Source organism: Micrasema longulum, unplaced genomic scaffold (genome assembly GCF_059751315.1).
Source record: "Micrasema longulum isolate JH-2025_06_02 unplaced genomic scaffold, ASM5975131v1 h1tg002931l, whole genome shotgun sequence".
NCBI classification, from domain to species: domain Eukaryota; kingdom Metazoa; phylum Arthropoda; class Insecta; order Trichoptera; family Brachycentridae; genus Micrasema; species Micrasema longulum.
The window spans coordinates 5,237-33,016 of NW_028280049.1; the positions used below are offsets into that span (position 1 = coordinate 5,237).

Genomic DNA, 27,780 nt, shown 5'->3' on the forward strand with positions numbered 1-27,780 from the left:
GAAAGGGTTTACAACCGCTGTACGAAAATTGTCTATTTGCGGCACGAATTTTCTATCTTGCTCACTCCATTGAGTTTGAACTAGATATTTATGAAATGGAAGATTTTTCTTGGAATTGCTATTAATTGATAAAACAGTAGTGTGTTTGGAAAACAACGTATTCGATAAAATATTTTTGAAATGTATAAATAAGAAGATTTCTGATTAGATTCTTGAAAAACTGCGTAGCAGCGTAAGGGTTAATAAACTTAAAAAACGAAATAAGAAACATTTATATGAAAATTTTTCTAGAGTTTTAAAAACGTTTTTAGTTGATGAACATATAAAAGATAAAACAGTGTAAATTTCAAAATAAAACATGTAAGTACTAAGCACCACAATCTAATATAATATATTTACAGTTTATATTGTCTTAACTTTTTATTTATTTTTTAATACAATTTTCATTATTTTTTTTTTTAAATTTGTATTGGTCAGACTGTAAGAAATTTCTGAAGGCAATAAGTCCGCATTTCAGTCATGCGTGCATTTGTTTTATATTATTTTGTTTGTAACAATGGTATATTATGATTTATAAAGAGTTTTTATTATAGTTGTTATTTTTTGTAAACTGAATATAACGTATCTCGATCATCTTTTACATGATGGTAAGGTAATCGTCCTACGTTTCATAACCAGCGTGCATGCTTGAGACGACATGTTAATGGAAGGATGGTACGTATGCGAAGACAGAGTGATATGGTGTTATATCTTCTGTGTCTACCCCTGCGGTGAAACTGCTGAATTCAATATTACAAAAGTAAAAATATTTTTTATGCTACTAATAAGAAGCGATAAGTCTTTTTACTGGACAATATTTAAGAGACATTTATTACTTTGGAAATGTTTAAAAAAACGAGATCCTTCCCTTATAATAAAAAATAATTTTCGCATGTTAACAAAACAGCATTAATTACAATCCGCGCTATTTATCATGCGTCTCCTTTTAACAGGATGCACAAGTGATGTGCAGCTTATTACGGAGCGCGTTCCGGGACGTCCACTGAGTTTCCTTGTCAATTCCGACAATAAATTAATTAAAACCTGTTTTATGCAATAACAATATTTGAATCTTATCAAAACAGTGAACAGATATGTTATTACGACTGGTTTTAAATTATATTTTGACGCTGTAAATCGGCTCGAGTGACGTATTTATAATTTATGTTGTGTGTGACTTATTGAAAATGGCTGACGCCGTATCTCTTCGATAAAATCTCATTCGATTGTTGATAACCAATCAGATTTTCAGTAAGTAAACAGATCATTATCGTAATTTAACAGAAATGGATAACTTTTTTGAGTAGCATTACGAAGAATGCGCATTTAGAGGGGTTTTGACCTGACATTGCTGGGTTAGGCGATTGCTTTACGCAGCGCGAGCACTCACTCGCCTTTTTACTTGTTATCAATGTTACAAAGCGTGTAAAATCACTGGTCATATGCCTTGCAAGTGCCTAGATTACTTTTATTTAAATTTATTTAGTTAGTTTTGATATTATACATCAAATATAAACGACAGCAAACTTAAAATATGTAAGAATAAAATAATAAATTTAAAAAATGAGTTCATTTATACAAAAAAAAAACAATCTTAAAACATGGATTTTTAAAAATAACAACAACATCATGCCGTTTCCTCGTAAGGGTAGACAGAGAGGATAGAACGCCACAAAATAATGTTTTGTTTATTTTTAAAATTATTACTTCCTATGTTTGTATTTACCTGTATAATTTCTGTAAATGACCCTTGGGCGTATTGTAAAGTTAAATAAATAAAAAATAAAAAATCTTTGCATACAGATCTCGCTTCCTCTGCATTCGTACATCTTCTCATGCACGCGCGCCGATTATTCCGACCCGACTTTTGACATGTCCATCTTCGAGTATCTGTTGAATTTGGCCATGCCATGTCTTTCTCGGTCGTCATCTATTTCTGCATCCATCAACATTCGCATCGTAAATATTTTAGCCGTTCTTTCGCTGTCCATTCGCTCCGCATGTCCAAACCAGCGCAGAGCTCCTTTCTTGATTTTGTCGATAATGCTTGTCTCAGCCTTGCATCATGTACGGATCTCGACATTCGTGCAGCTATCGTACACAGTTTTACCACATATTCGCCTGAGAGATCGCATTTCAACAGCATTCAGTCTTGAACATATTACAACAGAGATGAAGAACATTTAAGAGAAGGTAATATAGAAGTTCAGGCATCTACAGGGCTTATGACCTGTCAACGGCTGGTTTAAGTGGCCACTTTACACACTGTGTAACATTCACCATTCTGCCTATATTTGATGAATCTCACCCGCATAAATAAAGGTTTCAGCTCTTTAACTTCACAAACATCAACAGATGAAAGAATTGAAGGAATATAGATGTATATCTTCAATTCTTCCATTTGTTGATTAGAAATATTGATGTTTAAACATAGGAAAAATGGTGAATGTTACACAGTGTGTAAAGTGGCCATTTAAACCAGCCAATGACAGGTCATAAGCCCTGTAAATGCCTAGACTTCCATATCCCTTATTTAAGGTATTCTCCATCCCTGTTATAATTTGTTATAATAATAATAATAATTATGGATAACTTATATAGCGCTATTTTCGTAATAATACCTCAAGGGCGCTTTACAAAGTGATTATATAAAGATGTTAATTTAATTTTAACTTTTTAATTTAAGAAAAATAATGTACTTTTTCATATTACTTTTCCACTACATGCTAAGAATTTATTCAAATGATTTAGAGAACAAGTGGGTTTTAAGTTTCTTCCGAAACATCGCTTCACTCTCACAGCCTCGCGCCTCTGCTGGGAGAGCGTTCCATGCCGTAGGGCCTGCGACCGCAAATGCACGTTCGCCGAATTTAGTGCGCTGTTTGCGTAGAGGTATAATAACTTTTCCTTTCGACGTAGATGTAGCTGATCTACGCGTAAGACGTCTGTCAGCTAGTTCATCTGGAATGCAGAGTTCCCTTAGATATTCTGGAGCAGAGTTGTGCAGTGACTTATACATAAGCCGACAGAGTTTGTATTCCACCCTCCGTGGAAAACGAAGCCAGTGCAATTCCCGAAGTAGTGGAGTGATATGACTGAATTTAGAGATTCCAAAAATAAGTCTCGCTGCGGCATTCAATACATCCATTAATCAAATCAACAAGCACATTTCTCTCGCTCGGTTAATAATAAAAATAAATCTGCGTATCATCTGCATAGCGGCGAGACCACAATCCACATTCTTTGTTAACATTTAAATTAATAAATTAAAATTAAATGTTAACAAAACTAAATATATGAATATAGGAAACAAAAGAATAGAAATTACACCATCAATTGTAATAGAAAATGAAAAACTTAATTAAATATTTAGGTGTAATGTTGGATTCAAAACTTACATTTCACCAAAACGCTAAGATGGTAATAAATAAGATTGCAAAAACAATATCAACTTTGGGAAGGATCAGAAGATTTATTGATAAGGACTCCTGCAAAACTATTTACAAAGCAATTATTGAACCACACGTTAACTACTGCAGTAGCATTTTATTTTTATCAAACAAAGAAAACATAGATAAACTAACTGTATTACAAAATAAAGCCTTTAGAATCATTTTGAAAAAAAACAGATACACGAGGGTAAAGTCGATGGTAAATGAAATGAAATTATTAACATATAAACAAAGAATATTTTACAATACAATGATATTTGTTCATAAAATTATAAACTCTAATAAAAAAACAGAATTTTGGAAAAAAATTGATCGGAACCAGCGTGAACACGATCACAATACTAGAGAAAAGAACAAAATTAGACTTCCATTTAGGAAAAAGGCAAAGTCACAAAATTCCATTTTATTTAAAGCAATTAAAAAGTATTACGAAATGGAAAAAAATATTTATGAAGAAAAAAACATATCAAAATTTAAAATAATGGTCAAGACATATGTGATAAACAATTTATAAATTAAATATATTTGCAATGTTATTATTAGAACACACATAACAGTATGTATGATATGTGTGCCCTACTTTAAGATTTAAATAAATAAAATATTTTCCATATCTTTAGTGTACAGGAGATAGAGAAGTGGTCCGAGTACTGATCCTTGGGGTACTCCAGTAGACACCTTAAAGTTGGATGAGCTGTTACCCTGGAACACAATTGCATATTCTCTTTCATTAAGATATGAACTGAACCACACATTCGTTGTTACATTTATTATGCAGTCAGTAACCTCACTTCCCCTTTCAAATGCTAACACTTTTGACTTACTTTCGTCATCGCCAGTTCGCTCTTCAGGCATACATTTGTACACACTGAAATTTTGTTTTTTTTTATTTCAGATACGATGTAGTGCAGTCTGCTAAAATGAACGAGGTATACTGTGTGTAAACAATGGTAATTCTGTGATGTTCACATGTTTGAACGATGATAGCCCTGCGATGCTCGCATGATTGTGAGCAATGGTGATCCTGTGATACTCGCGTGTTTGAACAACGATGGTCGTGTGAGACGCGCGCGAGCGCAATGGTGACCATGGGGGATAAGGCGGCGGCGCCCGACAACCGTCCTCGCCAACCTGCCGTACAAATCCAGCAAGCGGAAGAGTCACCCAACTACCTTGTCTACAAAAAGGTATAATTATTGTTTTTACTGTAATTAATTATTTTTTTAGCCGTGCAGACTTTGCTAGTGTGCCTATGCGAGGTGTGATGGTCATTCCAAATCAAATCAGGCTTAAACCTGACCACCTCAGAATTTGATGAAATTTGGTGTGAAGGTTGTCCTCGTAGAAATTGAGAAAAATGCCAATTTTTAAAAAAATATTTTTAACGGTTTTAAAATTACGGCTATGTAAAGTTTCCCAAAATCCTCTAAAAAATGTGACCGACATATTTTGAAATCACCATAGTTTTTCTCCTAATTGAGCTAGAGATTTAGGAGTGGTGTCATTTTACTAAGTTTTAAATGCCCTTTCTTTTGATGTACAACACAACATTATAGATTCAACTTATAGATTCAAAAACTACTCTTACTCAAATGAAAGACATAACCCCCACAACACATCACATACAAATAATACAATCACTAGATCCTCAACACACAGACAACTTAAATAAATACAAACTAAAACCACTTTCGAACAAAGGGATTTTGAGTATTATTCAATTAAAATCTATTAAAACAATTAGTAACGAGAAAATGTTTAAAAAGGCTATAAAAAAACGGATAGTGGAGCTAGCTCCACTTCGCCTGTTTATCTGAGAGAGCTCTTCCAACCTCTTTCACAACACGGACTATCTCTTTGTTCTAGTGACGAGAGAACCCTTTTAATACCCAGTCATCGCTCTAATTTTCTTGCCTCCTCTTTCGCAGTAGTAGCCGCTCGATTGTGGAATAATCTACCCACTAATGTTAGAGACGCCCCTTCTTTATTTACATTTAAGTCAAGATTGAAATGTCACTATCTAAATATTTAAATTGTTCCTTTATCCTTCTTCTTTCCTTCCCATCCCCTCTCCTCTCTTCGTAGTATAGTGTTATTTTTTCAAATATATTTATTTTTCTTAATCTTTGCTTTTAATTTTTGTATAAAATTGTAAGATTCAATATGTCCATGTATTTATAATTTTCTCAAACTGAACGGTTTGGGTAGGTAGGAAGAAATTGCCTTGAGGCAATATGCCCGCCCTTATATGTATATTTATTGTATATGTATATAGAGTGTCAAATAAATAAATAAATTATGGATAGTCAAATGTTGTATGCTGACGATGCAGTTCTGTTAGCAAGCAGCAAGGCTGATTTGCAGCAAATAGTCTCTAGAATGTACGATGTATGCCTGGAGAGCGAATTGGCGATGAACGAAAGTAAGTCAAAAGTGATGGTATTTGAAAGGGATAGCGAGGTTACTGACTGCATAATAAATGTAAACAACGAATGTCTCGAGCGAGTAGAAGAATTTGTGTATCTGGGAAGCATGTTTTCAAGGGATGGAAGAGTAGAAAAAGATGTTGAAAGAAGAGTGAATGCGGGCAACAAAATGAACGGAGCACTAAGCACAGTAATTTCTAATAAAAATATGTCGATCGAAGCTAAACTGGCAGTGCACAACGGAGTTTTAGTCCCGACACTTATGTATGGAAGTGAAACATGGAACTGGCAGAGGAAGGATGAAAGCCGAGTGAACGCGGTTGAAATGCGATCTCTTAGACGAATGTGTGGGAAATCAATGTATGACATGATTACGAATGATGAAATCAGGCGAGAGTGTAAATCTGAGACAAGTATAATTGATAAGATTAAGAAAGGGTCTCTGAGATGGTTCGGTCACGTAGAACGAATGGACGACGAGAGAATGGTAAAACAAGTAGATATGGCGAAAATGAACGGCATCGTGAGACGAGGACGACCGAGGAAGACGTGGCACGATCAGGTAAATCAAAATCTTAAGTCTGGTCATGTCGAAAGCAGACAGAACCGAAGGGCATGTATGACGAGATGTATGAATGTGGAAGAGGCTAGGATTGTATGCCAGGATAGACGTGTGTGACGGTCCATTCTCTCTGCCTACCCCTACGGGGAAATGGCGTGATGGTAGTAGTAGTCAAATGTAATGGTAAGATGCGCATAATCGCTTCTATACACGATTCGCCCCTGCAGAATAGAGCTTCCACGGATGGGCGCTCGGGTCGAGTCGATACATTGCAATCTTCATTTCGTCCAGTAATATTTGTCCACGATTTCAGATGGAGGCGCTCGTGGAAAAAATGCAAGACGAAGTCTCCGGAGTACCAGTTCGCACCGTGAAGAGCTTCATGTCCAAAATCCCATCGGTAAATATCGCAACATAAATCAACATATTAAGTTTCCGCCATTTTTTATCAATAATTTGGCATTTGCCGGCCTCTGCCTGTGCCTCGATTATGAACGCTATCTTCATCTGTATATATGGAGACGGTATATTTAACGTCTGTACTATCTGTATCTACCTCGGTATGTTCTACCTGCTTGCCATATTCACATCATATGATCCAAACAAGCCAATGGAATGACCGCAAACAATTACTCCGCGTTCCTTACGTCATTAATATTTAAAATAGTTCTCATTTATATTTCAAATAGGCTTCTGTGATTTATTTATTTATTTATTAGTTATTTATTAACGGACATTGTCCATGTATACAATTTATAAGGTTTAAATATTACAATAAAAGAGTAGTTTAAAACATCTAAAGAAAAAAGAAAGAAGCATTGACAAACATAAGGGACATCGAGACAAGATCTGGACTATTTATTTAGTGCTCGTTTAAATCCTTGTAAACTTAAACCAAAAAAGTCCAGATCTTGTCTTGAGTTAACAATACGACAAAGGCGGGTCATTGGAGAATTTAGGCCATAGTTTGTTCTATGCTGATCGATGAACAGTACTTCATTGTTCCTCAATCTACGAGTCGGAATATTGAATTTTACTTGTCCCATTAATGATGGCCACTTTACACACTGTGTAACATTCCACTTAAACCAGCCATTGACAGGTCATAAGCCCTGTAGATGCCTAGACTTCTAAATTACCTTTTCTTAAATGTTCTTCATCTCTGTTGTAATATGTTAATACAAACACCTCCCCAGGGAGTTGAATCCAGTCCTTGTCTACAAAAATTTGGACAAACTCCAAATATTGTTGATAAATCCACCTGGTCCATGAAGAAGTATAGAAATTGAAAAAATAACATTTTCAGGCGTTGCCTAGTCTAGTGTGTAGGTGAAATAATTCAATTAGATGAATCTCACCCGCATAAATAAAGGTTTCAACTCTTTAACTTAACAAACATCAACAGATGAAAGAATTGAAGGAATATAGATGTTCAAATATGGGCAGAATGGTGAATGTTACACAGTGTGTAAAGTGGCCACTTAAACCAGCCATTGACAGGTCGTAAGCCCTGTAGATGCCTAGACTTCTAAATTACCTTTTCTTAAATGTTCTTCATCTCTGTTGTAATATGTTAATACAAACACCTCCCCAGGGAGTTGAATCCAGTCCTTGTCTACAAAAATTTGGACAAACTCCAAATATTGTTGATAAATTACCTGGTCCATGAAGAAGTATAGAAATTGAAAAAAATAACATTTTCAGGCGTTGCCTAGTCTAGTGTGTAGGTGAAATAATTCAATTAGATGAATCTCACCCGCATAAATAAAGGTTTCAGCCCTTTAACTTCACAAACATCAACAGATGAAAGAATTGAAGGAATATAGATGTTCAAATATCGGCAGAATGGTGTGTAAAGTGGCCACTTAAACCAGCCATTGACAGGTCGTAAGCCCTGTAGATGCCTAGACTTCTAAATTACCTTTTCTTAAATGTTCTTCATCTCTGTTGTAATATGTTAATATAAACAGCTCCCCAGGGAGTTGAATCCAGTTCTTGTCTACAAAAATTTGGACAAACCCCAAATATTGTTGATAAATTACCTGGTCCCTGAAGAAGTATAGAAAATGAAAAAATAACATTTTCAGGCGTTGCCTAGTCTAGTATGTAGGTGAAATAATTCAATTAGATGAATCTCACCCGCATAAATAAAGGTTTCAGCCCTTTAACTTCACAAACATCAACAGATGAAAGAATTGAAGGAATATAGATGTTCAAATATCGGCAGAATGGTGTGTAAAGTGGCCACTTAAACCAGCCATTGACAGGTCGTAAGCCCTGTAGATGCCTAGACTTCTATATTACCCTTTCTTAAATGTTCTTCATCTCTGTTGTAATGTGTTAAAACTTATAATATTACTAGAAATGTAAATGTAGTACATATTATTTAAAATATATCTACTTTTAGATATTGGTCACACAGTTACACATTATAATATATTATATAACTATAGTTGACCATACAGTGTACGAGTACATTTATAATGTGCCTACATACAGAACTGCACAAAATCTGCATAATATGGGCTGCGGATTCAAGGCACAACATTATAACTTGAATTGTTTTTGGAAATTTCACTTTTAAAGGAAGTTAAAGATATGTTTCTTTATTTATATCCCTACAGAGATGAGGTAGAATTTTTTTCAAATTCAAGATTCAGGATTATGGATATTCGAGCGTTTACAGGGCTTATGACCCGTCATTGGCTGGGTTAAGTGGCCACTTTATGTAGGTACTACAACATTCCCCATTACGCTTATTTTTGCGAATATCCACACCAGGTAACATTTTTGGTTTTTGTATATATGCTACGAATCAAAAACCCACCCACAAGTAGATGAGTCTTAACTACCTAAAATAAAGTAATCTGCTAATTAAATACTTAACTTCAATATCAATGCATAGATGGCGCTTCCAACTCGCTTGTGGATGGGTTCTTGATTCGTAGCATATATACAAAAACCAAAAATGTTACCTGGTGTGGATATTCGCAAAAATAAGCGTAATGGGGAATGTTGTAGTACCTACATAAAGTGGCCACTTAACCCAGCCAATGACGGGTCATAAGCCCTGTAAACGCTCGAATATCCATAATCCTGAATCTTGAATTTGAAAAAAATTCTACCTCATCTCTGTAGGGATATAAATAAAAAAATATATACCTACTCCCGTCTTGGGAGAAAATCCAGATTTGTGTGCAGGTACACGAACCAAAAAATGTTAAAGATATGTTATTAATATCAATACAATTTAATTTCTGATTACACATATTTATTTATTTATTATATATATACGGCCTCAGCCAATCACAACAGTTACATGAAGAAACATAAATGCAAGAAACTGAACAAAAATAACATAAAACTATTTAGCAAAGACAAACAAGGGCAAAACAATATATAATTGTTATGAATCGGCCAAGCGCTATAATTCCGAGTGTCACGTTGCGCGGCCAGGTGTTCACGGGCGGGGACCTGGTGGCGTGGCTGTCGCGCGCGCTGCCGCTCGAGGACGGCGGCGAGGCGCTGCACCTGGCGCACCTGCTGGCCGCGCACGGCTACCTGTTCCCCGTGGACGACCACTGCCTGACGGTGCGCGGGGACGGCACGCACTACCGCTTCCAGACGCCCTACTTCTGGCCCTCCAACCACTGGGAGCCCGAGAACACGGACTACGGTGAGTCTCCAGCCTGTCGATTGAACTGACTGGAATTGTGTTATTTTAAAATCTGTTTTATTATGCTACCAATACTACTTTTATAAAAAAATATAGCTTGATTAGAATGACACTTGTCAGAAAAAGTGACGACATAACTTTGTAGTAACGTCTAAAGAGTGATTTATATTGACACGAAAAATCATTTGTATACGGTGTGTTAATGTATTTTTTTAATACAATGCTTGACACATAAATCAAAATTAATATATAAAATCAGCTTTATAACTAAAAGAAAAAAAAAACCTAATTATTAACATTGTTAACATTTTACAACAGAGATGAAGAACATTTAAGAGATGGTAATATAGAAGTCCAGGCATCTACAGGGCTTATGACCTGTCAATGGCTGGTTTAAGCGGCCACTTTACCCACTGTGTAACATTCACCATTCTGCCTATATTTGAACATCTATATTCCTTCCATTCTTTCATCTGTTGATGTCTGTGAAGTTAAAGAGCTGAAACCTTTATTTATGCGGGTGAGATTCATCTAATTGAATTATTTCACCTGCATACTAGACTAGGCAACGCCTGAAAATGTTATTTTTTCAATTTCTATACTTCTTCATGGACCAGGTAATTTATCAACAATATTTTGAGTTTGTCCAAATTTTTGTAGACAAGGACTGGATTCAACTCCCTGGAGAGCTGTTTATATTAACACATTACAACATTAGAAATTGAAAAAATAACATTTTCAGGCGTTGCCTAGTCTAGTATGTAGGTGAAATAATTCTATTAGATGAATCTCACCCGCATAAATAAAGGTTTCAGCTCTTTAACTTCACAAACCTCAATAGATGAAAGAATTGAAGAAATATAGATGTTAAAATATGGGCAGAATGGTGAATGTTACACTGTGTGTAAAGTGGCCACTTAAACCAGCCATTGACAGGTCATAAGCCCTGTAGATGCCTAGACTTCAATATTACCTTCTCTTAAATGTTCTTCATCTCTGTTGTAATATGCTAATTATTAACGACGTTCTTGCAAGGTTACATCATTTTGCAAAAACGTTAGAGATGGACAAATTGATCAATGTAAATTGATTGAATAAAAAAATAATTAATTTGATGTTGTTCATGAAAAAAGTATAAATGTCTTATTTTTTGGAGAATAATGGTCTTAAACACACTATAATAGGCTTGTTTTTGCGTTTTTATATCAATTTTCGGAAACAGAGTTTCATGTTTGCATGAAAAACCTGATAAAATCGATTTGATCGGTACATGATCAGTGGTCAGTAATTCCCCAACACTATTGACATTAGTTTGGCAGCTGTCTTTGAATCAAGCTATATTTTAAGGACTATAGGCAGAGAAAATAAAATTCCATTTCACTCTGTCTTTGCGTACAAAAATCGCTTCCTGTACATTCATACATCTTCTCATACTCATGCGCTGATTGTTCCGACTTTTCTACTAATATTTGTACTACTACTACCATCACGCCACTTCCCCATAGGGGCAGGCAGAGAGAATGGAACGAATGGAAATATAAACTTTATATTTTAATTTCATTTAAGCACTTGGAATTAATTGGAAAGGAGGAACTAGAATCCCAATCGTCCATGCGCTCTGTAGCTGCAAGACGTGCAGGTATATTTATTTATCGTACAACGCCCGTCGGGCGATTTTCACAAAAATGGCGCTGTATAAATTATCCAACTCCAATGATAAAAATAAGTATTCGTTGCCTAGTAGGTGAATTGGTTCGGCCGGACGAATCTCACCCGCACGATAAAGGCTTCAGCTCTTTTACTTCACGAAAGTCAACAGATGGAAGAGTTGAGGAAACGTGGATGTTTAAACAAGGGCAGAATGGTGAATGCTACACAGTGTGTAAAGTGGGCACTTAAACCAGCAAATTACGGGTCATAAGTCCTGTAAATGCCTAGACTTCCTTATCCCCTCCTCAAAATGTTTTTCCTCTCTGTTGCAACATGCGTGGATCAAACCTGTCGTTGATTTTTTTAAATATTTTATTTATTTGTTCCAGCCGTGTACCTCTGCAAGCGCACTATGCAGAACAAGACCCGGCTGGAGCTGGCCGACTACGAGGCCGAGAGCCTCGCTCGGCTGCAGAAGATGTTCAGCAGAAAGTGGGAGTTCATCTTCATGCAGGCCGAGGCGCAGAGCAAGGTAATGCCGGGAACCCCCCGCCACAGGGACTCTTATTAGACGGTAGGAAAAATGGGAGACTCTCAGGAGTGCCCCATAACATGGTGACGGATATTTGCGGATTTCTTGTCTTTTAACATAATTGTTGGCTGAGTTGATTTTCACAGAACCTCAGTAAAAAATAGATAATTATATTATTTACATATTATGTACATTCTTCAAAATATTTAAAAAGCATTCTTCAAAATAACTACAGTATGAAGATAAATAAAGACAAAACAAAGCTACTGATTGTAGGCCGAATGCAACACCAAGGAGTTTGTCTACCTCGGGAGCAAAATAACGTGGGACGGTCGGTCTAAGGGCGAGGTCGACAGCCGTATACATCAAGCTAGACTTGCATTTAATCAAAGGTCAACAATAATAGAATCAAATAATATAGACCTGAAGCTATGAATACTCCTAATCAAGACCTATGTATGGAGTATCTTGATGTATGGCTGCGGGACATGGTGCCTATCCGAAAGAGATAAACGGAGACTAGAGGCTTTTGAGATGTGGTCCTATATAAGACCACTAGGAATTTCCTGGAGAGACCACATTACAAATGAGGAGGTTCTCCGAAGAATCGAAGGTGGAAGGCACCTGCTCAGGACCTTGTCCGAAAGGCGAGCGAAATGGATCGGCCATGTAATACGTCAAGAAGGCCTCCCACATGTCATAATGGAGAGGATGATTGAGGGGACCAATTCTGGGGGACGCCCACGCCGAGAGTACCCGGAGGACCTATTAGAGGACGTGCGCTGCTCATCATATGTTGACTTTAGAAGAGCCGCACAAGACAGGGAGGAATGGAGGAGAAGGATGAAAGTAATTGCTGCCAGCCAATCCCAGGATTGACTTATATGTGGGCACAAATTAATGATAATTTTTTGTAGATTACCCATAAAACAAACCACCGCTCGCCACTATTATCTTCGGGCATTTGTTGGCTTTGACTGCGTCGTGTCGTAGATCCATTTAGCCGTTCTTTCGCTGTCCATTTGCTCCACATGTCCAAACCGATGCAGCGTCTCTTTCTTGATTATGTCGATAACGCTTGTCGCAGACTTACAAGTGCGTGGATCTCGAATGTTGACGGCTGCAGAAATCGAGGAAGACCGAGGAAGATCAGGCATGATCGAAACCAACAAATACGCGAATGTCGAAAGTGGGAATAATCGACGCGCGTGCTTTAGAAGATGTATGAATGTAGAGGGAGCGAGATCTGCATGCGAAGACAGAGTGATACGGTGTTCTAACCTCTCTTCCTACCGTTATGGGGAAACGCCGCGATGATTTGTTTGTCGACGCGCGTGCTTTAGAAGATGCATGAATGTAGAGGGAGCGAGATCTGCATGCGCAGACAGGGTGATACGGTGTTCTAACCTCTCTGCCTACCGTTATGGGGAAACGCCGTGGTGATTTGTTTGTTTGTTTACAATTATATGTTATTTTTCATTCAGGTCGACAAGAAGAGAGACAAGTTGGAGAGAAAAGTGTTAGACAGCCAGGAGAGAGCCTTTTGGGACGTCCACAGACCTATGGTGAGATTCTTCAATCATTTTTCTTGTGTTTCGCAGAATGTAATGCATTGAATTCAATAGAAAACGCTGACTTGCTTCATCGGTCGTCGCACTATAATTTCAAGATTGAAATGGACTAGGCGTTGAATGCGCCCCGTGGTCTTTTTATAGGCCAAGTTCCTTTGTTCTTCATATCTCCATAGTAGGGACGATGTTAATATACTGCAGGACGTTGATCTTGTGTTTCGCAGAATGTAATGCATTGAATTCAATAGAAAACGCTGACTTGCTTCATCGGTCGTCGCACTATAATTTCATGATTGAACTGGGCTGGGCGTTGACTGCGCCCTGTGGTCTCTTTACAGGCCAAGTTCCTTTGTTCTTCATACCTCCATGGTAGGGACGATGTTACTGTACTGCAGGACGTTGTTCTTGTGTTTCGCAGAATGTAATGGATTCAATTCAATAGAAAACGCTGACTTGCTTCATCGGTCGTCGCACTATAATTTCAAGATTGAAATGGACTGGGTGTTGAATGCGCCCCGTGGTCTTTTTACAGGCCAAGTTCCTTTGTTCTTCATATCTCCATGGTAGGGACGATGTTACTGTACTGCAGGACGTTGATCTTGTGTTTCGCAGAATGTAATGCATTGAATTCAATAGAAAACGCTGACTTGCTTCATCGGTCGTCGCACTATAATTTCAAGATTGAACTGGGCTGGGCGTTGACTGCGCCCTGTGGTCTCTTTATAGGCTACGTACCTTTGTTCGTCATATCTCCATGGTAGGGACGATGTTAATGTACTGCAGGACGTTGATCTTGTGTTTCGCAGAATGTAGTGTATTGAATTCAATAGAAAACGCTGACTTGCTTCATCGGTCGTCGCACTATAATTTCAAGATTGAACTGGACTGGGCGTTGACTGCGCCCTGTGGTCTCTTTACAGGCCAAGTTCCTTTGTTCTTCATATCTCCATGGTAGGGACGATGTTAATGTACTGCAGGACGTTGATCTTGTGTTTCGCAGAATGTAATGCATTGAATTCAATAGAAAACGCTGACTTGCTTCATCGGTCGTCGCACTATAATTTCATATTGAACTGGGCTGGGCGTTGACTGCGCCCTGTGGTCTCTTTACAGGCCAAGTTCCTTTGTTCTTCATATCTCCATGGTAGGGACGATGTTAATGTACTGCAGGACGTTGATCTTGTGTTTCGCAGAATGCAATGCATTGAATTCAATAGAAAACGCTGACTTGCTTCATCGGTCGTCGCACTATAATTTCAAGATTGAACTGGGCTGGGCGTTGACTGCGCCCTGTGGTCTCTTTATAGGCTACGTACCTTTGTTCGTCATATCTCCATGGTAGGGACGATGTTAATGTACTGCAGGACGTTGATCTTGTGTTTCGCAGAATGTAATGCATTGAATTCAATAGAAAACGCTGACTTGCTTCATCGGTCGTCGCACTATAATTTCAAGATTTAACTGGGCTGGGCGTTGACTGCGCCCTGTGGTCTCTTAATAGGCCTCGTACCTTTGTTCTTCATATCTCCATGTTAAGGACAATGTTATTGTACTGCATTACGTTGATCTTGTGTTTCGCAGAATGTTATGCATTGAATTCAATAGAAAACGCTGACTTGCTTCATCGGTCGTTGTGTGTGTCATCGATCATGGACTATGAACCCCACAAATTTGAAAATATTTCTCTACAGCATCCATATTGATTTTGAAATTACAATTAATTATCCTAAATCCATTTCATATATTTTTTATCAGTATCTGTAGTATGCGATATTTCCCCTTTGTCAAATAAATATACAATTTTTTTCTCAGTGTTAGAGCGCATGGCCTGATTTGTTCTTTGTTTGCAGCCCGGCTGCGTGAACACTACGGAAGTGGACATCAAGAAAGCCTGTCGCTGTGGCTCAAAGGCTGCCCAGGCCGCTTCCAAATCAAATACCGTAAGTTCTCTCATGTAACCCGACATGGATATTGCCATTTTAGCTGCAAATTTTATTTCACTAGCCATATTACAAAACGGCTGCAGAGCCCATCGGCCTCTATGGCAGGGGCGAATCGTCAAAATAAGCGATTATGCACAGCTTACCATTGTATTTGACTTTCGACTGAGGACGACCGAGGCATGATAAGATAAACCAAAATCTTAAGTCTGGTCATGTCAAAAGCAGGCAGAGCCGAAGGGCATGTATGACAAGATGTATGAATGTGGAAGAAGCTAGAAATGTATGCCAGGATGGACGTGTGTGCCGGTTCATTCTCTCTGCCTACCCCTACGGCGAAATGGCGTAAAAGTAGTAGTAGTAGTAGTAACATAAAACATTACTTTCAATGTTTTTCAATTTCAAAAAAAATATGGTAAGCTGCAAATAATCGGTTATTAGGAGAATTCGCCCCTGTAATTTTTCTTTCTAATACCAACACCATATGTTTATCTCTTTTGGTCATAACCCAGCATTTGGCACCATATGATGTGACCGGTCTGAGGAAAGTTTTGTAAATAATGGTCTTAGTTTTTCTAGAGAGCAGTTCGCACTGATAATACTGTACATAAAAATTGTTGTTTGTGACAATGTTGACACTAATGCGTTGGCGCAACCACTGTCCACTGAGTTGTGTGTTTGTCATCAGGTGGCGATGCCCATCGTGACGGTGACGGCCCCCGCGCACGGGGACGAGCCGAGCAGCGCCGTGCCGGCTCCCGGCACGGCGCAGCCCGCCACGGACTCGAGGTAAGACCACTCTAATAGATTATTTTATTAAGAAACTACAGATTTGTAATTAAATATAATATTTAAATTTATTTCAACAGAGAGGGAAAACATTTTTGAGAAGGGAATATGACAGTCTAGGCATTTACTGGGCTTACGTCCTGTCATTGGCTTGTTTAAGTGGCCACTTTATTGCACCCACGTGATAAAGGTTTCAGCTCTTTTTCAGGTTTTTTTCACTTCACAAAAGTCGACAGATGGAAGAGTTGAGGAAATGTGGATGTTCAAACATGGGCAGAATGGTGAATGTTACACAGTGTGTAAAGTGGCCTCTTGAACCCAGCCAATGACGGGTCATAAGCCCTTTAAATGCCTAGACTTCCATATTCCCTTCTCAAAAATGTTTTCCCTCTCTGTTGAAATCAATTTAAATATGAATGACTCCCTAGGGAGGAAGTCCAGCCGGTGTGCGAGCATTTGGACATGCTCAAACACCGTTAAATATAAAATATTAATTTTTATTCCCCAGGGTAGCTACGAAGGATTCCAAGCTGGAAGCTGCCCGTCGTCAGGTCTCCCTCCTGAAGCAGCGAATGGAGAGACGGAATATTAAAGTCTCTAAAGTCGCCGAAGCGTAAGTTACATACGCTCTATCCTAGCCGTACATTTATTATATTCAAATTTTTGTACATTATTTTGTAAAAGAGACACTGGAGTGGTATTCTGAATCTTCTCTCCCCCTTGGAGAGTAATTAATTTACACATTTTTATTTTTGGCATGCGTGTACACTTTGCTTCATATCTGGCCACGCCGATGATTAAACGTCAAATAAATATGAAGCTTTTTTTTTTTTTACCAAAATCAACAAATGGAAGAATTATGGATGTTCAAACATTGGCAAAATGGTGAATGTTACACAGTGTGTAAAGTGGCCAATGACAGGTCATAAGCCCTGTAAATGCCTAGACTTCCATATTCCATTATTTAAGGTATTCTCCATCCCTGTTGTAATTTGTTGATCCTAATGACTCCCGAGGGGGTGAAATCCAGTATTTTGTCTATGAACATTTGGACAAACTCAAATATTGTAATTTAATGATGTTTATTTATTTATACTTTTACATTGTTTGTATTCTTTTTTTTTTATACGTAATAATGTTCCCTCGCCGGGGTGTCCCGTGCCGAGGGAAACATTTTACAAAATGTGAAGCGTGCCTAAGATTAGCTATTTGACAAAGTTAATAAACAATAAAAAACAAAAATATTCATAAAAAACATAACAAATTTATATTGACCAATAGAACAAATTTCATAAACAGTACACACATTTTACCTATTTGGCTTGATCCACTCATCGATCCGTGCGCAACCCACCTCCACTATCCATTTCTTAATAGCAATTTTATATTGCGAGAACTTACTAATTGTCCTTATGGATAATGGAAGTAGATTATACACTTTAACCGAGTAGTGGGCCAATCCTCTTTGACCGAAGGTTGTATTTATTTTTTTCTTTTTTTGCAGCATGAGGGTGGAGTATCCAGTAACTACAAAAAAATGTAATTTTTTCTAAGATTTTGTAATAATATAACGCCATGATGGTTTTTCAGGTGTATAAATTACTATGAGCAATATATGGAGTACGATGCGTTCCTGACGCCCCCGGAGTGGCCCAACCCCTGGCTGGCCGACACCACCGAGCTGTGGGAGCAGGACAAACAAAGGTTCATCCCTTATTTATTTATTGTCACTTTATACAGGCGACTGGATCTGAACCCGCCATAGCAAATACGCATGCAGAGGAGATCATTTTCCAATCATCGGACCGTACTTTCCCTATCTAAAGTTGTATAGTTTGGGAGACATGTCAACTTATATACTTTATTGAGATTTTTACCTACCATTCTCGAAGTCCCGGCTTCGATCTTGGGCTTGTTACGGACCGGCACTTGAAGCGTAAGGCTAATCACCTTACCTTCAGGTTCACCGATGCAGCGACAGCATCGGTACGAATCAAACTTATATGGATCACCCAATGAAGACTTGACATACTGTAAAAATACCAGTTTAGTGAGAAAAGAATTATGAATCTTCGGTCCAACCTCGTTTTTATGTTCCTCGATTTTACATTTTCCCGCTTATTACACCGAAATATTTATTAATATTTAGGTCCCATTTTTTTCCACACATTCTCATTCAATATTTCCCCCAATTAACGCTTTTTACGTTTTTCATAACCCCTGTTTTACGTCGAATTTTTTTCATAACTCGTTCGATCTGTCGAAAGACGAGCCGCGCGCCGCCGCGTGAACGGAGAATAAAATCGAGGTAAATAAAAAAAATGTGTAAATTATTGTCTCAAACTAAATTCAAAGTAGGTGCAGTGTAATTGACCATTTTGTTCAAGTGTCTAATTTTGACGTTTTACTAAATAGTGACATGCGGTTGACGCATGTTTAGGAAGAATATAGTCTTCACATCAATAAATTACGACGCAGAAAGTTTAAAAAATTGTCAATATAAATATTATTTGATGTTATACACACATAATGTGAAAAGGAGATAGTTTAAACAGTTATCATTAAAGTGCGAAATTGCCGCGATGTAAATGACAGTTGAAATTTTGTGCTGCCATACTAAAAAAAGTGATGACCATATATATAAAATTTCCCAATATTTAGGGAAAAAATTGTTATATGCATTTTATGCTAATTAAAAATTTTATTTTCGTGTTTTTAAGGTTAAGTTCCTAGATTAAATTATTCACGCATGTATTTTTTTTAATTCAATAAAAAATAACACATTGCAGTTTTGTTTGAAAAAATACAAAATATTTTTAATTAAATCATTAGTAAATGTGAATAATCCACATCATGACAGTTCTTACAATTTTTCTACAGTATATTTAGTAGTCTTGTACAATAATTATATATATATTTTTTTTCACTTTTAAGTTTTCCTCAGTTTTAAAACAGGGGTTTTGCTGTATGTTTTTAGGTAAATTTTTTTTATAAATCTCAATAATTTTTTTTATAAATCTTGGGTAAAAGAAAATTTATGTTTTTAAAAAAAAAAAATATTAAGCCAAATATGTTAATATTGTAAACTTTTGTAAAAGGCAAATTTGCCGTTTATGTTAATAAAATAAATCAAATTACTCGTGAACCCCCGTGACAAAATTTATTACCAACTTACGAAACGGTCGTTTTCAAAAGACCTAATTTTCCAAACGAAAATAATGAATGAAAATATTATACCTCGTGTACACAAATTCCGTGTATTTTACTTTCCAGAAAGTATATATATATCCAGATATACTTTGTAAACAAAAATTGCATGTATTTAACTTTCTGGATATACCTCGTGTACACAAATTCCATGTATTTTACTTTCCAGAAAGTATATATATATCCAGATATACTTTGTAAACAAAAATTGCATGTATTTTTCTTTCTGGATATACCTCGTGTACACAAATTCCATGTATTTTACTTTCCAGAAAGTATATCTATATCCAGATATACTTTGTAAACAAAAATTGCATGTATTTTACTTTCTGGATATACCTCGTGTACACAAATTCCATGTATTTTACTTTCTGGATATACCTCTTGTCCACAAATTCCATGTATTTTACTTTCTGGATATACCTCGTGTACACAAATTCCATGTATTTTACTTTCCAGAAAGTATATCTATATCCAGATATACTTTGTAAACAAAAATTGCATGTATTTTACTTTCTGGATATACCTCGTGTACACAAATTCCATGTATTTTACTTTCTGGATATACCTCTTGTCCACACATTCCATGTATTTTACTTTCTGGATATACCTCGTGTACACAAATTCCATGTATTTTACTTTCCAGAAAGTATATCTATATCCAGATATACTTTGTAAACAAAAATTGCATGTATTTTGCTTTCCAGAAAGTATATCCAGATATACTTTGTAAACAAAAATTGCATGTATTTTACTTTCTGGATATACCTCGTGTACACAAATTCCATGTATTTTACTTTCCAGAAAGTATATATATATCCAGATATACACAATATTATTTTGGTATGTATATATATTTACATATTTATACACACACAATTCTGGGTTTTTTATCCCAAGGGGGAGTAGGTATATTATTATTTATATCACTACAGAGATGGGTAGAATTTTTGTTTCAAGATTATGGATATTCGCTAATAAGCGGAATGGGGAATGTTGTAGAATTCTACATAAAAAGTGGCCACTTGAACCCAACCTATGACAGGTCATAAGCCCTGTAAACGCTCGAATATCCATAATCTTGAAACAAAAATTCTACCCATCTCTGTAGTGATATAAATAATAATATCCAGATATACTTTGTAAACAAAAATTGCATGTATTCTTTATCAAACCTCGTACAGCCATGATTTTGTACAATTTAATTATAATTGAACGTTGAGGTAAACCGGGGTGTTATTTCGAAGCTTGTTTATTCCAGGAATAGTTGTGAAATAAGTTTGCGTATTCTGTGTTGGCAGCAAGGAGGTTCCGCTCCGGAGGGTGCGGAGGTGGGCCTTCGGGCTCCGGGAGCTGCTGCAGGATCCGGCCGGCCGCGACCACTTCACGCGCTTCCTGGACAAGGAGTTCTCCGGGGAGAATCTCAAGTGAGACCGTTGATCCAATACTATACTTTGACAACTTCATCACTGCTGACAAAAAATACCCAATATTGATATAAAACCCGCCATTGAAAAGTCTAAAATAATTTGTCTCAAATGCTTTAGATATATTCAAATAATTTTTAGTTAAAATTCTCACAATTGCCTATCTTGGATAGACATCGGCGGAACTAAGGGACGCACTTTTTAAATTTATTTATTAATTTACAGACATTGTCCATTTGTACAATTCATGGGGATAAATTTTACAATATAAGAACATATTACAACAGAGATGAAGAACATTCAAGAGAAGGTAATATAGAAGTCTAGACATCTACAGGGCTTATGACCTGTCAATGGCTGGTTTAAGTGGCCACTTTACACACTGTGTAACATTCACGTTGCCTAGTATGTAGGTGAAATAATTCAATTAGATGAATCTCACGCGCATAAATAAAGGTTTCAGCTCTTTGACTTTACAAACATCAACAGATGAAAGAATGGAAGGAATATAGATGGTCAAATATTGGCAGAATGATGAATGTTACACAGTGTGTAAAGTGGCCATTTGAACCAGCCATTGACAGGTCACAAGCCCTGTAGATGCCTAGACTTCTGTATTACCTTCTCTTAAATGTTCTTCATCTCTGTTGTAATATGTTAATATAAACAGCTTCCCAGGGAGTTGAATCCAATCCTTGTCTACAAAAATTTGGGCAAACTCAAAATATTGTTGATAAATTACCTGGTCCATGAAGAAGTATAGAAATTGAAAAAATAACATTTTCAGGCGTTGCCTAGTATGTAGGTGAAATAATTCAATTAGACGAATCTCACCCGCATAAATAAAGGTTTCAGCTCTTTAACTTCACAAACATCAACAGGTGAAAGAATTTAAGGAATATAGATGTTCAAATATAGGCAGAATGGTGAATGTTACACAGTGTGTAAAGTAGCCACTTGAACCAGCCATTGAGAGGTCGCAAGCCCTGTAGATGCCTAGACTTCTGTATTACCTTCTCTTAAATGTTCTTCATCTCTGTTGTAATATGTTAATATAAACAGCTTCCCAGGGAGTTGAATCCAATCCTTGTCTACAAAAATTTGGGCAAACTCAAAATATTGGTCCATGAAGAAGTATAGAAATTGAAAAAATAACATTTTCAGACGTTGCCTTGTCTGTAGGTGAAATAATTCAATTAGACGAATCTCACCCGCATAAATAAAGGTTTCAGCTCTTTAACTTCACAAACGTCAACAGATGAAAGAATGGAAGGAATATAGATAGTCAAATATGGGCAGAATGGTGAATGTTACACAGTGTGTAAAGTGGCCACTTGAACCAGCCATTGACAGGTCGTAAGCCCTGTAGATGCTTAGACTTCTGTATTACCTTCTCTTAAATGTTCTTCATGTCTGTTGTAATATGTTAATATAAACAGCTCCCCAGGGAGTTGAATCCAATCCTTGTCTACAAAAATTAGGACAAACTCAAAATATTGTTAATATAAGAACAGTTAAAAACATGAAAAAATAAGAAAATAAGCTTTGACAAACATAAGGGGCATCGAGACAAGATCTGGACTATTTATTTAGAGCTCGTTCAAATCCTTGTAAACTAAACCTAAAAAGTCCAGATCTTGTATCGAGTTAACAATACGACAAAGACGGCTCATTGGAGAATTAAGGCCATAGTTTGTTGTGTGCTGATCAACCTACGAGTCAGAATATAGAATTTTACTTGTCCCAGTAATGATGGCACATCGACTATACAATTTAGTATGCCGAACATATATATGGAGTCAATATTAGTTCTACGTTTTTGTAGACTAGAAATATTTAACATGGACTCTATATCAGCATAAGAATAATTACCTCTCTCTAGTCCGAGCGTCCACGCTGCTTTTCGAAGCGAGCGATGTTGGACTGATTCAATGTGATTTATACGATTCACATAGAACGGAGACCAGACCACTATTCTAGGAGTCATATTCTAGCAGAGGGCGAACAGTCGAGCAGCAAAGAGTTTTGATTGAATGCCCCCGCTTGTTTTCAGATTCTGGGAGGCCGTACAGGAGCTGAAGGCCCTGCCCCAGAGACAGGTGCGAGTGCGCGCGCAGGAGATATGGAAGGAGTACCTTGGCCCCGAGGCCCCCTGCCCGGTCAACGTGGACTCGGCGAGCCGGGGGGCGTGCCACACCAACGTGCAGAAGGGGGCCGATCGCTGGAGCTTCGACCACGCCCAGGTACTCGTCTCCGTGCAAACTGACAATAGGAACAGCCGACGATAACGGAGTTCGGAGCCTAGGAAAATTGGATGCATAAAATAATTTACGCTCATAGTAAAAGTTACAGCATTTAATAGGGAAATATCACATACTACAAATACCAATAAAAATATACAAAATGCATTTAGAATCATTAGTTGTATTTTCAAAATCAATATAAAAAATAAATTTAATAAAAATACGTTGCTAGAAAAACGCGATGTGTTTGGCCTCGGGTGTTGTGACATCAAAATTCGTGATAATGTTCTAAACAAATTTCAACGGCCAGGAACAAATAAACGTTTATCTGTACTTTGAATGACGTCGTTTGGCTGAGTTATTAAAATTTTACTTTACATGAGATGCCCCAAAGAAACAATTTTATTTTTCAAAATTAAAAAAGTCATTTCAGAAAAATCATTTCAACAAAAAGATAGTTTATGAGGAAAAATCGCGATTTTTTTTTTATTGTACTTGCATCGGATTGGGTGAATAAAATGTCTCTAACTTATTATTGATTCTTTGATCCCTTTTTTGTATTTTATGCCACCGATGATGACCGAATTCACGAATTTAGCGTGCTTGTTGCAGGCGCACGTGTACCACCTGATGAAGTCCGACAGCTACTCGCGCTACCTGCGCTCGGAGATGTACAAAGATTTCTTGAACGGATCTAAAAAGAAGGTGACGAATCGAGTTTTCTTTCCTAAAATTAGCCGACAGGCTAATTCCAAATCCGAGAACAGCGCATAGGTAGACATTACTACATTATACATTCATTGTCATAAGTATCATAACCCCCCGCCCCCACGTATCATAACCCCCTTTTATACATCTGTCCCATAACTGCATCCTAGTATCATAAACCCCCTCTGCACATTTGTCCCATAACAAATATGTCCCGTATCAAAACTGAATCCTAGTATTGTAACCCCCCCTCCCACCATACATTTGTATCATAACTCTTCTTTACTTTCAGTATCATAGTCGTACACAATAACAGTATGCCAAACATTAACAGTTTGCGGTAGTGTGTTTGAAAGCAGTATTTGAAACAGATAGCTGTAATATGAATGCGAAATATTACCAGAGGCACTAGTATTTTAGGCGCTAAGCTTCGTTAATTTAACATGCGAAACTTTGCATTATTTAATATCACATGCAAATCGTAGCCTCATGTCACATGCGAATCTTAGCATCATGTCACATGGCTTTGCAATATGTCACGTGCTAAAATTCACATATTATTTTATGCATAGCTTCGCCTAATTTAACATGCAAAGCTTCTCATCATGTCTCATGCGAATCTTAGCATCATGTCACATGGCTATGCAATATGTCACATGCTAAAATTCACATATTATTTTATGCATAGCTTCGCCTAATTTAACATGCAAAGCTTCTCATCATGTCTCATGCGAATCTTAGCATCATGTCACATGGCTATGCAATATGTCACATGCTAAAATTCACATATTATTTTATGCATAGCTTCGCCTAATTTAACATGCAAAGCTTCTCATCATGTCTCATGCGAATCTTAGCATCATGTCACATGGCTTTGCAATATGTCACGTGCTAAAATTCACATATTATTTTATGCATAGCTTCGCCTAATTTAACATGCAAAGCTTCTCATCATGTCTCATGCGAATCTTAGCATCATGTCACATGGCTTTGCAATATGTCACGTGCTAAAATTCACATATTATTTTATGCATAGCTTCGCCTAATTTAACATGCAAAGCTTCTCATCATGTCTCATGCGAATCTTAGCATCATGTCACATGGCTTTGCAATATGTCACGTGCTAAAATTCACATATTATTTTATGCATAGCTTCGCCTAATTTAACATGCAAAGCTTCTCATCATGTCTCATGCGAATCTTAGCATCATGTCACATGGCTTTGCAATATGTCACGTGCTAAAATTCACATATTATTTTATGCATAGCTTCGCCTAATTTAACATGCAAAGCTTCTCATCATGTCTCATGCGAATCTTAGCATCATGTCACATGGCTTTGCAATATGTCACGTGCTAAAATTCACATATTATTTTATGCATAGCTTCGCCTAATTTAACATGCAAAGCTTCTCATCATGTCTCATGCGAATCTTAGCATCATGTCACATGGCTTTGCAATATGTCACGTGCTAAAATTCACATATTATTTTATGCATAGCTTCGCCTAATTTAACATGCAAAGCTTCTCATCATGTCTCATGCGAATCTTAGCATCATGTCACATGGCTATGCAATATGTCACATGCTAAAATTCACATATTATTTTATGCATAGCTTCGCATAATTTAACATGCAAAGCCTCTCATCATGTCTCATGCGAATCTTAGCATCATGTCACATGGCTTTGCAATATGTCACATGCTAAAATTCACATATTTTTTATGCATAGTTTAACATGAACATGCAAAGTTTTGCATTATTTGACATGCTAGGCTTCGCATTATACACGGTTTTTCTGGGCCAAACATCGAAACTTCATAGGAACATTCCTTATGGTAAGATTTAAAAAAAAGTCCATATAAAATTTTTCCAAAAAGCCTTTTTTAATTTTTTTTTTTTTTTTAATGTGATTTTAATATGTACTAAATTCTTAATTTCTCGGACAAGCAGTCCCTCCACAAACCCCTACCCCTCCCCTACCCAGCCGCTTCCCTTGTCCGCGTCTGGTGCGTATCGCTTCGTTGGTCAAATACGTTTTTATCGCAATTTTTTTTTGTCGGGGAGGGGTAGGAGTTTGCGGAAGGGACGCTAGTTCGAGAAATTATAGATTTACTCCATTTTAAAATCATTAAAAAAAATAAAACTTTTTGGAAAAGTTTTATTAGGATTTTATTAAAAGCTTACCATGATGAATTTTCCTCTGAAGTTTCGCGGTCTGGCCCTGAAAAACCGTGTATAACACGCATCGCTTCACAGTGTGTCAAATGCTAAGCTTCAATCATGTCACATGCTAACCATCACATAATTAAACATGCAAGCTTCACATCGTGCGAGGTCATTAATGCAGCTATAGTCCTTAAAATGTAGCTTGATTAAAATGACAGCTGTCAAACTAATGTCACTAGTGAGGGAAATTAATGATCACTGATCAAATCGATTTTATCAATTTTTTGATCAAGCTATATTTTAAGGTCTTAAACACACTATAATAGGCTTGTTTTTGCGTTTTTATATCAATTTTTGGAAACAGAGTTTCATGTTTGCATGAAAAAACTGATAAAATCGATTTGATCAGTACATGATCAGTGATCAATAATTTCCCATCACTAGTGACATTAGTTTGACAGGTGTCATTTTAATCAAGTTTTATTTTAAGGACAAAAGTTGTAGTAATTACCTCATGTTATAGTGCTAAGATTCACATCATGGCGCGTGTTAAGCTTTACATAATTACACATGTTAATCCTTGCATAATTTAGCTTGCTAAGGTGTGCATAATTTATCTCGCGGAGCTTCGCATCACCTCACACGCTAAGCGTATTGTCATTCCACACACTAATCTTCACATTATTTCGCATGCTAGGCTTTGCATCATTTCGCATGCTAAGTTTCGCATGCTAAGTTTCGCATGTAAATAAAATATATTTTCTAATGCAATAATTTCCCCTTTACTCGAATTAAATTTATTTATGTAATATGTTTTTTAATTTATTTTCCAGACATCAGTAAAAGGAATACGCTCCATAGTGTCATTCTCAGGAAAAAAGGAGGCAACTACAAATTAATAAATAAAAAAATATTGCAAATAGCTCATTCCATTAAAATACAACTCGGTATTAAACATATTTTGAGTACGTCCAAATATTTGTAGACATTGACTAGATTCCACCCCCTAAGACGTTATCAAGAATAAAATGTTATTTTCGTAAAGGGAATACGTTCTAGGGCTTTTGACCTGTCGTTTGCTAATTCGAGTGGTTGCCTCGCGTAATTCCGGTGAATCTCACTCACATCGACGAAGGCGTCACATCGGTTCATTTCGGAAGGAAACTCCAGTGTTTGTCTGCGAGCGTTTGGACTTATTCAATATTTAGTCGATTTTAATTTAACGTACCCACACACCGATGACGTACAGTTGAATAGTCACGTTGCACGCGCGCACGATCAGGCGTGAGGCTACGAAAATCTTTAAATTACACAGCAAATAATAATAGATAATTAAAGTCTGTTCATTGTTACAAGAATTTGCAAGTAAACAAACCAGCCGCATGATAAT

At 36.9% G+C, this 27,780-nt stretch overlaps 1 protein-coding gene across 2 annotated transcripts; it reads left to right on the plus strand.

The window, feature by feature from the left end:
- Window positions 1–1,008: 1,008 nt before the first annotated feature.
- Window positions 1,009–27,366, plus strand: RSG7 (Regulator of G-protein signaling 7). Of its 2 annotated transcripts, none has more exons than XM_088241527.1 (14): window positions 1,009–1,290; window positions 4,387–4,678; window positions 6,793–6,879; window positions 9,936–10,155; window positions 12,195–12,337; window positions 13,822–13,902; window positions 15,759–15,848; window positions 16,537–16,637; window positions 17,146–17,250; window positions 18,228–18,341; window positions 21,146–21,271; window positions 23,325–23,514; window positions 24,127–24,219; window positions 27,224–27,366. In XM_088241527.1, exons 2-14 carry the CDS (start codon window positions 4,571–4,573, stop codon window positions 27,287–27,289), a joined length of 1,524 nt encoding a protein of 507 aa, XP_088097653.1. In that variant the 5' UTR covers window positions 1,009–1,290; window positions 4,387–4,570; the 3' UTR covers window positions 27,290–27,366. The 2 variants fall into 2 exon arrangements, with proteins under 2 accessions (XP_088097653.1, XP_088097652.1); XM_088241526.1 differs by having other exon boundaries at window positions 1,011–1,290; window positions 24,127–24,288.
- The last annotated feature ends 414 nt before the right edge of the window (window positions 27,367–27,780 follow it).